A 15,325-nucleotide genomic window follows, 5' to 3' on the forward strand; every position below is an offset into this window, starting at 1 on the left:
TCCAGCCGCCTAACGAAGGCCAGCAGCATCTGAAAACTGTGCAGCATGTCACACTTTTTCAGCGTTTCAAAGACCGGCCCACGGTGATTCCGAATACGGCAAAACGAGGTGCCAAATTCACCCCGTGGGAATTTAAAAAGGTGTTTGCCCACCATATGGGTTAATTTTAAAGTCATAGGGGAGTTTTCGACAATTGCGCCCAGCATTGCTGCGGCTAAGTGAGTCGTTTTATTCCGTGGATTTTGTCCCATTTTATGACCTTGACTCGGCCTTCCATCCTTCCGAGGTCGGTAAAATGAGGAGCTAGATGGTTGGGGGCAATTTGCTGACTCTGTAAACTGCTTAGAGAAAGATGTGAAGAACTGAGAAGCGGTATATAAGTCTAAGCGCTATTGCCTTTCCTTCCTTTTTTCCTTTTTTCCTTCCTTCCTTCCTTCCTTCCTTCCTTCCTTCCTTCCTTCCTTCCTTCCTTCCCTCTTATTCCCTTTTTCATTCTCCTTCCTTGTGGCACAGTGGAGAGAATGCAGTATTGGAGGCTGACTCTGCCCACTGCCAGGAGTTCGATCCTGACTGGCTAAGGTTGACTCAGCCTTCCACTCAGCCTTCCATCCTTCTGGTCACTAAAATGAGGACCCAGATTGTTGGGGGCAAGAGGCTGACTCTGTAAACTGCTTAGAGAAAGATGCGAAGAATTGAGAAGCGGTATATAAGTCTAAGCGCTATTGCCCTTCCTTCCTTCCTTCCTTCCTTTTTTCCTTCCTTCCTTCCTTCCTTTTTTCCTTCCTTCCTTCCTTCCTTCCTTCCTTCCTTCCTTCCTTCCTTCCTTCCTTCTCTCTTATTCCCTTTCTCATTCTCCTTCCTTGTGGCACAATGGCGAGAATGCAGTATTGCAGGCTGACTCTGCCCACTGCCAGGAGTTCGATCCTGACTGGCTAAGGTTGACTCAGCCTTCCATCCTTCTGGTCACTAAAATGAGGACCCAGATTGTTGGGGGCAAGAGGCTGACTCTGTAAACTGCTTAGAGAAAGATGCGAAGAATTGAGAAGCGGTATATAAGTCTAAGCGCTATTGCCCTTCCTTCCTTCCTTCCTTCCTTCCTTCCTTTTTTCCTTCCTTCCTTCCTTCCTTCCTTCCTTCCTTCCTTCCTTCCTTCCTTCCTTCCTTCCTTCCTTCCTTCCTTCCTTCCTTCCTTCCCTCTTATTCCCTTTCTCATTCTCCTTCCTTGTGGCACAATGGCGAGAATGCAGTATTGCAGGCTGACTCTGCCCACTGCCAGGAGTTCGATCCTGACCGGCTCAAGGTTGACTCAGCCTTCCATCCTTCCAAGGTCACTAAAATGAGGACCCAGATTGTTGGGGGCAACAGGCCGACTCTGTAAACTGTAAACATCACATAGGGCTGTGATGGCTAACCTTTTTGTCGTTGCGTGTCGAAAGCGCTCGTGTGCCTTAATGCAATGGGTGTGCCACTCTGCGCGCCGTGCCCTCTCCCACATGCACACATGACCCCTGCATGTGCATCCTGCCCCTCCCCCCACATACGTGCAAGTCTCCTGCATGAGCCCCACCCTCCATGCATGCGCGGCAGAGACCCAAAAACCAGCTGTCCGACAAGAGGCGCGTGCGCACATGCGTGGTGAAGCTGAGCTTGGCCGACGGCTCACATTTCCGCACAGAGGGCTCTGCAGCGACAGGGTCTCCTGCTTAAGCAGAGGGTTGGACTAGAAGACCTCCAAGGTCCCTCCCAACTCTGTTATTCTGCATTTGTGGCTCCTTTGAACATTCGTCCAGAAGGTTTCTCAACTCCCAGTCCCTGGACTTTTGGGAGGGGGGAGGGGAAAATGGTGGAGGGAAGTCAATTTATTACCTCAGGGGGAAACAGTGTCCGGTTTCCATCAATCAGTTGGGGAATGTAGGCCTGGGTTGGGGAGGGGGGGGAAGCAGGAAGGGTCTGTCCAGCTGCTACTTCTCAACTTTTCTGAGAGTTTCTCTAGTTTTCCTGACCTAATGATTAAACCCTCTGCGCTCCTAAAACAGACCCAGCAGTTTAATCATTAGGCAGCCGGGGTTAAAATATTTGCCAGGGGAGAAGCGGCACACCGGTAAATAAATGTTGGTGAGTACGCCCCCCCTTGCCCCCCCCCAATGCAAGATGAAAGCGGTTGCCTCCCGCTGGGATTATTGACGCTTTCTGGGAATTGGCTGGGAGAGAAAGATTTATAATTAAGAGAGAGAGAGAGGGGGGGGGGAAGTTGTGGATCCTTTGAGAGAAAGAAGAGCCAGATAACTAACACCAGGTGTTCAGAAAAACTTTTGAACAGGGAGGTTTCCAAAACTTTGGGGCACCCAAAAGGTCATGAGAATGGGGGTTGGGGTTGGGTTGGGGGTTGGGCAGGGGGAAATGCAGTCTTTTTAAAAACATCACAGGCAGGAAAACATACAGACACACACAGAGACACACACACACAGACACACACACACACACACACACACACACACAGAGTGTTTGTTGGTTTGGAATCAGTGGTTCTATCCATAAAAGGACACAATAACCTTTGCAGCGGTGGTGAAATTCATTCTTTTTTTTACTACCGGTTCTGTGGGTGTGGCTTGGTGGGCATGGCATGGCTTGTTGGGCGTGGCTTGTTGGGCGTGGCAGGGGAAGGATACTGCAAAATCCCCATTCCTACCCCACTCTGGGGCTAGCCAGAGGTGGCATTTGCCGGTTCTCTGAACTACTCAAAATTTCCACTACCGGTTCTCCGAACTACTCAAAATTTCCACTACCGGTTTTCCGGGCTACTCAAAATTTCCACTACCGGTTTTCCGGGCTACTCAAAATTTCCGCTACCGGTTCTCCAGAACCTGTCAGAATCTGCTGGATTTCACCCCTGCTTTACAGGACTTAAGGATCAGAATAGAATAGAATAGAATAGAATAGAACACAATACAATACAATACAATACAATACAATACAATTCTTTATTGCCCAAGTGGGATTGGACACAGAATGATTTTTTTCTCTGGTGCTTATGTTCTCAGTATACATAAGGAGAATAAAATACATTCATCAAGAATAAAAAGATGCAACACTTAGTGAGTCGAGGTTACTAATAAGCTATCAAATCGTACTAGGAAACAAATAAAAACAATATAAATTGAAAGATACAAACAACATGTTTATAGTCATAAGTGGGGAGAGAGAGATTCTAGAAAGGAAGAGAAGAATAATGGGAAAGTGACTTGTTTTTCAATCCTCTTGTTTCAGTTCTATGTAACAATTATAGTAATATTCAGCCAGTAGATGGCAGTGTTTACATGTTTGGATCTATAGTATATATATACTCTATGCTCTTTTATTCTAAATAGTTTCCTGTTTCCTGTTAGAGTTAAAACAGTTGAGCAGTAAAGTACATGGTGACTGTGCTCTTCGTTTGCTCTCTGTGGTGCTTTAAGCAGAATTTCTAACAAATACCATTGTAGGAAACTCCATACCATTGTCTGAAACAAATTTTCAGATTCAGCAGGAGGCTGGACTAGAAGACCTCTAAGGTCCCTTCCAACTCTGTTGTTTTGCCCTGTTCTGTATTACTTTATACTCACTTTTATAAAAGGCCTTCAAGATTTTCCTAAAGGCATATTCTATGACAGTGTTTCTCAACTTTGTCAACTTAACTTTTAACAAGATGTGTGGACATTAACGCCAAGAATCTTCCGGACCAGCTGGGAGTTGAATCCATACATCTTAAAACTGTCAAACTTGAGAAACAGTTCTCTATGTTATTCTCTTAAACACCTGGACATTTTCAATTCTAGTTTGTTAAAAATAACAACAATAGTGATTTGTGTACAGCTACTTCCAAGTAGAACATGCAATTCCTCTTCTCCGGCATGGGATTTTCCAGTTAACCATTTGTGGCACGGAATTTTCCAAACTAAGTCCTCTGTGTTTTCTCACCTTCTTTTTTCCGTCAAAAAATAAAGAAAGAAAGAAGGAAGGAAGGAAGGAAGGAAAGAAGGAAGGAAGGAAGGAAGGAAATGAAATAATAGTGTATCCCTTGGACAGAATATCAATTTTAGAAAAAAAAATTGGCATGCATAAAAAATTTACTTTATAAAAATACATTTTATTAGTCAAGTATAATAAGCCATTGTAAATAACACAGCAGTGGCTGTACAATTAAGAAAACATGCACATATTAGAATGATTAAAGAAAACTAAACCTAGCGGCGGGGAAGAAACGCCACTAAGAGTCATTATGAGAAAACATTCAGAGAACTGCAGCTTAAAACTGTAGGATTCCTCCATTTTTCTTTAAAATAGAAATGAAATAAAAATTTCCTAAGTGGCCATTCATACTTATTCAAATTAGAATGCAGTTTTATTCATTCTACTGCATTCTGCATAACACGCATAAGTGCAGTTTCCTGGAAATGGAACTTAGTAAGATCATTAATGAGTAAGCACATTGCACTTATAACTCTGCAATGTTCTATTAACAGGTTAGTCCTTGTTTAGCGACCAAAATTGGAATCCGCAACGGTCGCTAAGGGAAATAGTGGCCGTGCTGATGGTTTTAAAATGTTCTTTTTCTTTCCAGACCTGCAAAGGTTATAAACAGGAGGATTGTCACCAAGTTACTTTTTTCATCACCATCGTAACTGCAAACCGTCACTAAACAGGACCGTTGCTCAATTAGGACGACCTGTAGAGGGTGCGGGAAATACCTGCATGGCGTTGTGTTTTGCAATATATTCCGTATTCTTGTCATTTATTCTAGTCTCATCCCTTTCTTTCCGTATGCAGTGCAGTGAAGTTGCAAGCGTTATCGGCTTACTTTCTAATTTCCGTAACTCCTGTAGAAAGCTATGCGTAATTCCCTGTGGCGCAAAATCACTCCGTGTGTGCCCTGTTTTCCCCAAAATAAGACCTCCCTGGATAATAAGCCCAATCTGGCATTTGAGCACATGTGCTAAAATAAACCCTCCCCCCAAAATAAGCCCTCCCCGAAAATATTGCAACACAGCAGCAGCCATGAGGTGACCACGCTCACTGCCTCCTGCACCTCAAAAATAATAAGACCTCCCCAAAAATAAGGTCAAGCACTTGTTTCGGGGGTCAAAAGAAAATAAGATTCTGTCTTATTTCGGGGGAAGCACGGTAAACTTAACATTTTCTCCAGATAATGGGAATTGGCACTGTAATTTCAAAACAAAAAGATCTATCTCTTAAGTTCGCTCTCAGTTGAAAGCTCCGTAGATCAAAATTGGCCGTAGCTGGTTCATCAAATATATATCTAAATCTATTAAAATCCTGATGAAGACTGCAATCCATCCTATGGCTATGGAACCACTCGATCTTCGTTGTTGGTCTTGTAATTTTTATGTGAAACTAGCTGATAACCTGCCGTTGCCCATGTATTTATTTATCCCAATATCCTGAATTATACAATACAATAGCAGAGTTGGAAGGGACCTTGGAGGTCTTCTAGTCCAACCCCCTGCTTAGGCAGGAAACCCTATACTGTTTCAGACAAATGGCTATCCAACATCTTCTTAAAGACTTCCAGTGTTGGGGCATTCACAACTTCTGGAGGCAATTTCTGCTCCACGGATTAATTGTTCTCACTGTCAGGAAATTTCTCCTCAGTTCTAAGTTGCTTCTCTCCTTGATTAGTTTCCACCCATTGCTTCTTTTCCTGCCCTCAGGTGCCTTGGAGAATAGTTTGACTCCCTCTTCTTTGTGGCAACCCCTGAGATATTGGAAGACTGCTATCATGTCTCCCCTGGTCCTTCTTTCCATTAAACTAGACATACCCAGTTCCTGCAACTGTTCTTCATATGTTTTAGTCTCCAATCCCCTAATCATCTTTGTTGCTCTTCTCTGCACTCTTAGAATTAGATAGGAATGGCGATGTCAAGTGGCAATGTAAGTGAGGAATGGGCTGTCCTGCCAATTTCCATGAATGTCACCACAATTCCTGAAGAGGCGATGGCAAGAGCAACTTCTCCCTGAGCCCTGATTTCGGCAACAATTAAATTAGTTAAAATTGTTTTCCCTGTGCCCCCAGAAACATAATTTCTAATGTCGGATTTTCACCCTTACGAGAGGGAGCCCCCTTGTGAAGTGCTGTGAAGCCGTTACCATGGAACTCTACTGGGCTGTACAGTAGAAGCCATTTTAAAGCAGTACAGTAGAAGCCGTTTGAAGGCACAACAGGCTGTATCTTAACAGAACACACACTCCAAGGGGTGTTAGGTGTGTCTTACCCCAACAGTATTTTTTCCCAGAAGGTAAGTCATCTGTGTTCCAAGTTTGGTTGAAATTGCTCAAGGCATTCCAGAGTTATGCTGGAACACACACACACAAACACACACAGACATTTTTATAGATATAGAAGATTCTTTCAGAACAGAAATATGTAAGGGTGTTATTTCTGCCTTCGTATTTTTTTTAAATGGGAAAACTGTAGTACAAGTAGTCCTTGACTTACAACGGTGACCATCTGAAGTTAAATTGGAAAAAAAACTTATGACCGTTTTTCACATTTGCGACCGTTGAAGCATTCCCCAGGGTCATGTGATCAAAACTCAGACGCTTGGCAACCAAGTTCAAGGCCTTTATTGCCATTGTACATCATATATACAATGAAGTTGGTAACCAACTCATACTTATGACAGTTCCATGGTCCCAGGATCGTGTCATCCCCTTTAGTGACCTTCTGACATGCGAAGTCGACGGGGAAAGGCAGATTCACGTAACAACCTTATTTCTAACTTACCAGCTGCTGTGATTCACTTAACGATGGCGGCAAGAAAGGTGGTACAGTGGGTCAAAACTCACTTAACAGCTCTCCCACTTAGCAACAGAAATTTTGGACTCTGTTGTGGTCCTAAATCGAGGATTACCTGAGGTAAAACTTGGACCCTCGTATCTTGCTTTGTAAGACTGCTGGAGCCAATATGACTGTGTTTCTTTCACTATGGGACACTTTAGCATTTTAAAAACCTATTTTAACTTTTGCATTGATAAAAAAAACCTTGCTATAAATCCTCTATTAAACAATGATAAATCTCCTGGCGGAGAATGTTTTGTCTTCACTCAATAAAAACCTTGGCTATTTAAGAAATACTCTTCTGAAAGAACTTTTCCAGTGTTACAACTTAGAGAAGGAAGGAAACCCTTACAACTTCCCCCCACCCCCTTTTACTTCTGGTGATGGGGATAATCCAAGAATAAAATCTGATTGTTCACAAGGATGCCTGCCAAGGGGAAAGTCATTACTCACAAAGTCTGAAGCGACAACCCCGATGTTGTGTTATCAGCCAAGTCAGAACAAGAGTCGGGGCAGAAGACATGTTTCCCATCTGAAAGGAAATTCCAGCTTCTTAGTGTCGTAAATTATTGTTGAGTTGAGGTATAAACAAACAGCCTGTGTGTAATTTTATTACAATTCTGGAATTTGACGATTTAGATTCCTGGCAGGGCTAACGGCTTCAAATTTTAAAGGATGCCTATTTAATTTGAGTTTAATGTCGTTTAGATTATTTTTTTAATCTCCCCTTTATTATTTTGATAACAAGCTACCCTTATATTATCCTTCAGAGACACGGTGGTTCAGTGGCTTGTCAATCAGAAAGGTTGGCGGTTCGGCAGTTTGAATCCCTAGCGCCGCATAATGGAGTGAGCTCCCGTTCCTTGTCCCAGCTTCTGCCAACCTAGCAGTTCGAAAGCACATAAAAAATGCAAGTAGAAAAATAGGAACCACCTTTGGTGGGAAGGTAACAGCGTTCCATGTGCCTTGGGCGTTTAGCCTTGCCGGCCACATGACCACGGAGATGTCTTCGGACAGCGCTGGCTCTTCGGCTTTGAAATGGAGATCAGCACTGCCCCCTAGAGTCAGGAAATGACTAGTACATGTGTGTGAGAGGAACCTTTACCTTAGATTATCCTTTGATTGATGGAGGGCTCTCAACAAGAATTTATAGCAGCTAAGAGTTCTTTTTCATCAGCATTGAAAGAGAACGTTTGAAGATGATGCAGAATGCCAAATGTTTTTCAGGAATTGAAGAGTGAAAATTTTATTATTGGGGAATAATTCGTATGTTTCTGGCAGTTTTATTTTAAAATAATCAGATGGTATTTGGTTTTTCCTGGAAGATGAGTGTTAATCAGAATGGGCTACCTGGAGAAATAGATTAACTTTCTACCTTACTGTAACTGACTCTGTGTGTGTGTGTGTTTTGCCATGCTTGAACTGATCTTTGGATAATAAATAATAAAAAATAAAAAATAAATAAACTAAGCTATCCTTGAGCTGCTGCAAATCAGTGGAAAAAAGTATCTTCCCATAATTGATTTAGACCCACAATGTTTTCTTAGCAAATAGAAACCTATTTTCTGTAATTATTTACAAATTTTGCTCAGCCTTCTGTAACAGGATTGAATAATCAGCCCACTGATTCCCCTCAATTCATGCCCAGAGTAACCAGTACCCACGTTGCAAAATATTTTATGTAATTGGTTTTTTAAAATTTGAAACAGATTCAATAGGGAGGAAGAGATAAAATACGAAGGAAGCATTTATAAAGTTACTGCTGCCACCTAGTGGTTTAACTACTGCTATGGCCACCATGGACCTTCTCACCTGCAAATTGAACTTACTGTAGAATATAGAATAACAGAGTTGGAAGGGACCTTGGAGCTCATCTAGTCCAACCGCCTGCTTGAGCAGGAGACCCTAGACCATTTCAGATGAATGCTGTCCACTCTCTTCATAAAATGCTCCAGTGATGGAGCACCTACAACGTCTAGTGGCAAGCTGTCCCACTGGTTAATTGTCCTCACTGTTAGGAAATTTCTCCTTAGTTTCAGGTTGCTTTTCTCCTTGATTAGTTTCCATCCATTGTTTCTTTTCCTGTCTTTTGGTGCTTCGGAAAATAGTTTGTCCCCTTGTCTTTGTAGGAGCCCCTCAAAATGAACAGGTATGAACATCAGAGCTTGTGATAAGATTTCATTGTTTGTGGCTCTATCTCTCCATCCATCCATCCATCCATCCATCCATCCATCCATCCATCCATCCATCCATCATCTATCTACTGTATGTATGTATGTATCTATCTATCTATCTATCTATCTATCTATCTATCTATCTATCTATCTATCTATCTATCTATCATCTATCTATCTATCTATCTATCTATCTATCTATCATCTATCATCTACCTATCTACCTATCATCTATCTATCTATCTATCTATCTATCTATCTATCTATCTATCTATCTATCTATCATCTTTCTATCTATCTATCTATCTATCTATCTATCTATCTATCTATCTTCTATCTATCTATCTATCTATCTATCATCTATCTATCTATCTTTTTATCTATCTATCTATCATCTATCTCTTTCTATCTATCTTCTGTCTATCTTCCTTTCTTATTTCCCATCCATCTATCCATCCATCCATTATCTATCTATCCATCCATTCACCCACCCACCCACCCACCCACCCACCCACCCACCCACCCACCCACCCACCCAACCATCTTCCTTCCTCCCCCCCTTTTCTATCCATTCATCTTTCTATGTCTGTCTGTTTATTATCTATATTAATCTCATCTATATCTGTCTGTCTGTCTGTCTGTCTATCTATCTATCTATCTATCTATCTATCTATCTATCTATCTATCTATCTAATATATATGTATATCAATCTCATCTATCTCTATCTATCTATCAATCTATCATCTATATGATGTATGCCACCCATCTTGCAGAGAAGTGACTCTTCTCAGCTTACAAACATTTAAAGCCAGTAAGACTTTAAAACAATAAAAGCTTGTGAAACATCAAAACAATTAATAATAATAAGCTTATAAAACATTTTTATTTTAAATTTATTAGCTAACCAACTCCAATAGACTCTGAGCTGTGTATAAAATGGGGAGATGGGGGGGGGGGACATTTGAAAAAGCTAAAATCAGACAAGCAGCCCAGACTAAAATGATCCAATGAACATCGGAATCTTCACAACCACAACAACAGAATTTGTATTACTGGGTGCAAGTGTGTGTACACTCGCACACTGAGAATTTTCATCTTTGCAATATGTGGAAAACGGAGTGTTGCTATGCCAAACCAATTAAATATTTAACTATTGTTTATGACCGTAATAGTAACAAATTTTGTCTCGCTGCTTGAGATGTTTGACTAAATCAAAGCAACAACCACGTCATTTTAATCTTATTTAGCTTTAAATTAATATGTGCAAAACAGGATTAGTCCAGTTTTAGCAAGTTTGGGGGAATGTAAAACAATGCTTTATGTATACACACCTGGAATCTTAACAGAGGAGAAAACTTTTATGTCTGTACATGCACAGGTTTGAGCTCTTAATTCAAAATAGTTTAGAAGTGCTTTGCCTACTATTGAAGTATGTTTGAAATTTTGAACAATGAACGTAGCTACCTGATTTAAACCAACTGCTTTAATATATATATATATATATATATATATATATATATATATATATATATATATATATATATATATATATATATATATATAATATTTATTTATTTATTTATTTATTTATCAGTATGCCTGCCGTGCCCCGGAACTGGTTCCCCTCCAGTGGTGCCATCTTGATTTTCGGTTCTGCGCATACGCAGAACAATTTTCTGTACAGTACAAAATGTATTTTTTTTCCTTTTCTAACATTTTGCACATGCGTAGATCTTTTTAGATGCAAATGCGCAGGGGCACGGAGCAAAAACTTTTGGCATGCCAAACCGGCAGCAACCTACCCCTGAACGTAGCTTATCTAATGCTCATCATTATTACAAACCATTTACAGAGAGGTATTCAGTGATTTCCCACAGGATGTCCAGGATTTTCTTCGAGTCTAACTTTTACAAGTAGCGTATCTGTTGGATTCCTCAGCGATCTCGTTTTTAATAGCGATAACTTGATCCTCCAGTTGCTTCAGCTGATCCGCTTTTTGCTGTTTAATCTGGTTCAGATCTTGTATCTTCTTTTCCAGGTCTAAAAAAAATAACCAGGCATGCAAACAGCGGTAAACTGATTAACAGAGTTGGAAGGGACCTTGTAGTTCATCTAGTCCAACCCCCGCCCAAGCAGGAGACCCTACACCCGGGGTGGGTTCCTGCCAGTTCTAACCTCTTCTATGGAAGAGGTTCCACAAATCTACAGTCCCGTTTAGAACCGGTTCCAGCTCCCTCCCACCGCCCATCCGCACATCGTCAAGATGAAGAGCGAGAAGAGGAATTCTGGGAGTTGAAGTCCACAAGTCTTAAAGCTATCAAGTTTGAACACCCCTGCGTTTTTTTTTCCTAAAGGGTTAGGGGTGGAAAGGTTTTGTAACTTGAGAGCTCTAAGACTTGCGTGCTTCAAATGCCAGAGTTTCTGAGCCAACATTTTGGTTGCTAAGCAAGAGCATTGTTAAGTGAGTTTTACCACATTTTATAAGTTGGCCACACCCACCCAGTCACATGGCTGCCAAGCCACTCCCACCCAGTAGTAACCCATGTCTGCCTAACACTCATTTCCAAAGTCTTTTATAGCAGCAAAAGATAGACTTTATGGCTATGTACCATATTTTTTGGAGTATAAGACGCTGCGGAGTATAAGACACACCTTAGTTTTTTGGGAGGAAAATAAAAAGAAGAAAAATTCTGCCTCTGTCTACCAGCATCCATGTTATTCAGGTGACACGTGGTAACAAGTTCAACCAATGAATAGGCATAGCAACTAAGTCAGCCAATGAGGGCTATTTGGACTCTGAAACAGTATTTGCTGTGTGAGCAGCAAGGAGACAGGAAGGAGCCTGTCTCCTTAGCCGAGAACTGAAAGTGAAACTGCTTGTGTTTTGCTTGCATTGACTGCTACCTTGGAAAACCTGCTTTTGGTCATGTATTGTATATTATTATTATTTTGAATCCTGCTGAATCAGCTACTTGTGTGTGCTTTCTGAATGTTATTGCTGCTGCAAACTCTGACCAGCCAGGTCAGCTTCAGTACTTATTGCAGCTTGATTCAGCACAGCTGATTGGGGGGTGGATCGGACTGCCGGGGGTTGGGGGGTGGAGCTACATTTTGTGTATCACCCTCTTTTGGGGGGGAAAAAGGTACGTCTTATACTCTGAAAAATATGGTACGTATATATCTGGGTGCATACAAGGTGTGTAAATTACCGGCGATTCTTTTCGCCTTCTCCGCGGTCTCATTGGCAAGTTCTTCTGCCTCTTTTTTCAACCAGTTGAGTTTGTCCAGGGTTTCTAACGAAAGTCCACTGGTCAGGAGTTTGTTTTGCAAGTTGCCGTATTCGTGTTCAAGATTAGCAAGTTCCTAAAAAATGCAGTGTGTATAAAGGTAAACGTTCCCCTCACACATATATGCTAGTCGTTCCTGACTCTAGGGGGCGGTGCTCATCTCCGTTTCAAAGCCAAAGAGCCAGCGCTGTCCGAAGACATCTCCGTGGTCATGTGGCCAGCATGACTCAATGCCATAGGCGCACAGAACGCTGTTACCTTCCCACCAAAGGTGGTCCCTATTTTTCTACTTGCATTTTTATGTGCTTTCGAACTGCTAGGTTGGCAGAAGCTGGGACAAGTAACGGGAGCTCACTCCGTTATGCGGCGCTAGGGGTTCGAACCGCCGAACTGCCGACCTTTCTGATCGACAAGCTCAGCGTCTTAGCCCCTGAGCCACCACGTAGAAATGAATCCAAATTTTGATCACGTGACTGTAGGGAAGTGGTTGGAAGTGTGAAAAATGGTCATAACTGCCCCTTTTTCAGGGGGATAAACAAGGATATTTAAATGGGGTTTTACCTTACTACTCGCTGTCGCTTGAGTTTGGGCTTCTCCTGCCTTTGATCTTGCATCTGTGGCTTGGATTTTGCTCTTCTCCGTTTTGGTCTTCAAGGAACTTATTTCATCTGCCAGCTTGAACTGTTTTTCTGGAAAAGACTGCAACTGGGTGTGGGCCTTCTTCACTTGGTCCTCAGCCTGTTCCCCGAGAAACATAACTAGTTAAAGGGGTCGCCACTCCTTATTAGAGGACAATGAATGAAAAAGACAAGAGAGTATTAAAAAGATTAAGTACTTCATGTCCCAAAAGTGCTTTTTTTCCCCCCAAGAGGCAGCTGGGCTTTCTGTTTTTTCTTCTCAATCTCCATAGGCAATGAGCAACTTACTAGAATAACTGGTGGGGAAACAAAACAGCCCCTTCACAAATGCACGGCAAAACGTAGGAGAACAAACCCATCAGGACTAGATTCTGCATTTGAAAGTCAAAGGCCAGTCTTTTGAGGACAGCAAAGTCCACATTTTGGACAGAGAGGACTGTTGGTTTGAAAGAGGGGTCGAAATTGAACAGCCCTCCCTCAACAGAGGGGGAGGGAGACAACATCATTTATCTCCAGTTTACAACACAGTCCTTTCAGCAGCTCCAAGAAGGCTCCACACCCATTTGCATCATTCGGGTAACCCTGAAGACAGAGATAAACCTCCAAGTGGCCTCAACGACTCTCTAAAAGAATGCAAATGACCAGCTTTGTCTGCAAGGAATATAAATCCTTCCATTCCCCACCATCCGGTCAGAGCTGAAGAAACTTCTGGGATGAGAAGCGAAACATCTTCAAAAGAAAAACCAGAAAGTCTTCTTGGAAAAAAAGCACCTTTGGGACAACTGTGATCTGGATGAGTGAGAATCTCCATTGATAAAATATCACATGCTTTAATTTACAATCGTTGAGTGGACTGAGGCTACCTCTGAAATATTTGTTAGCATTTCTTCTATTTTCGCGTTGGAAGTTGCCAAGACGCCTTGAGTTTGTCTCTGAGTATCTTCTACGTCTTTCAGGTGGGTTATAATTTCATCAGGTGCAGTGAGAGCTTTTGTTTTATCCCTGAGTTTTAAAAAAAAAGGTCTTGAGAGACACGCAAGAAATCTGCATGCTAGGATTGTTAATTGGAAGTAAGGTAAAGGTAAAAGTTCCCCTCGCGCATATGTGCTAGTTGTTCCTGGCTCTAGGGGGCGGTGCTCATCTCCGTTTCAAAGCCGAAGAGCCAGAGTTGTCTGAAGATGTCTCTGTGGTCATGTGGCCATCATGACTAAACACCAAAGTTGCACGGAATGCTGTTACCTTCCCACCAAAGGTGGTTCCTATTTTTCTACTTGCATTTTTACGTGCTTTTGAACTGCTAGGTTGGTGGAAGCTGGGACAAGTAACGGGAGCTCACTCCATTACACGGCGCTAGGGATTTGAACCTCCAAACTGCTGACCTTTCTGATCGACAAGCTCAGCATCTTAGCCACTGAGCCACCTGGTAATTGGAAGTAGAATATAATAATTGGAGAAACAAAGAGAACCCAATGAACAAATCAAATAAATCTTTATGGCAAGTCACTTAGGAAATAGGATGAGGCTAGAACAGAATATTAGTATTACAAAAGACTTAATCAGAATTGCATTGCTCCGTTGACAATGGTTTGCTCACTGAATGATTAAAAAGTGATTATGGCATAATAAGATTAGCTAAATCAGAAAATCCATTTTCAGGACTTAATTGATCACAAATACAAATAAGAAATTGTTGGGCTCCTTGGTGTTGAGTCTGAGCTTGGTGGTTTTCTTGCAGACGTTTCATTGCCCAACTGGGTAACATCATCAGTGCTAGAAGGGAGGGGAGTTTGTGGAGAGAGGAGGATGATTGTGTTGTGGTCCGCTAGTGGCCTATGGAGCTGGCAGCAGAATCGTACAGCGAGGAGGTTGGGGAGGAACATGGGCCAGTCCTGGAGTCTGGAGAAGGCTCGGACGAGGGCTCTGCGTCGGAGGCAGAGAGGGGCCCAGGGCCCTCTGGGAGTTATGTGCTGCCTCCAGAGTCAGACAGCAGCGAGGCAGATGAACAAGTCCCCCCCGTTCCCAGCGCATGCATGCGCAGAGCTGCTAGAAGGCAAGAGCAGCTAAGACAGAAGGGACGACTCGAGAGTAAGGCTTGGAGGTGATTGGCCCCTCCCATAGGACATAAAGGAGGAGCAAAAGCACATGAGCCTTTGCAGGAAGCAACTTGGTTCATGCTGGTCAGTTTACCTTCTGAAGCTCCGTTCTGACTCTTTCCTCCGTGTGGCCTTGCTAAGGTAATTGCCAATTAAGTCTTTGGCAGCCTTTCAAGGAAGATAAAGGTGGGTGCTTCTCAGCCTTATCCCGAAGGACTTTGGCAGACTACTGTAGGACTTTGGGACTCATTACAGGCTGCGAATGAACGTAATTCACACCCTTTGAAATAAAAAGAG

The 15,325-nt window shown here is 42.4% G+C and overlaps 1 protein-coding gene across 2 annotated transcripts in view; it reads right to left on the minus strand.

The window, feature by feature from the left end:
• Positions 1–10,613: 10,613 nt before the first annotated feature.
• Positions 10,614–15,325, minus strand: part of LAMB4 (laminin subunit beta 4) — a 58,309-nt gene continuing 53,597 nt past the window's right edge. Inside the window, exons 32-35 of one of the 2 annotated variants that reach the window (XM_081958648.1) lie at positions 13,799–13,937; positions 12,859–13,035; positions 12,220–12,373; positions 10,614–11,050 (exon numbers count right to left, since the gene is read on the minus strand). In XM_081958648.1, coding sequence (XP_081814774.1) covers positions 10,911–11,050; positions 12,220–12,373; positions 12,859–13,035; positions 13,799–13,937 — 610 coding nt within the window. In that variant the 3' untranslated portion in view covers positions 10,614–10,910. Of the gene's footprint in view, positions 11,051–12,219; positions 12,374–12,858; positions 13,036–13,798; positions 13,938–15,325 lie in introns of those variants that run through there. The other variant, XM_081958649.1, reaches the window with a different exon arrangement.

Source organism: Natrix helvetica, assembly GCF_964273705.1.
Source record: "Natrix helvetica genome assembly, chromosome: 6".
Lineage (NCBI taxonomy): Eukaryota > Metazoa > Chordata > Lepidosauria > Squamata > Natricidae > Natrix > Natrix helvetica.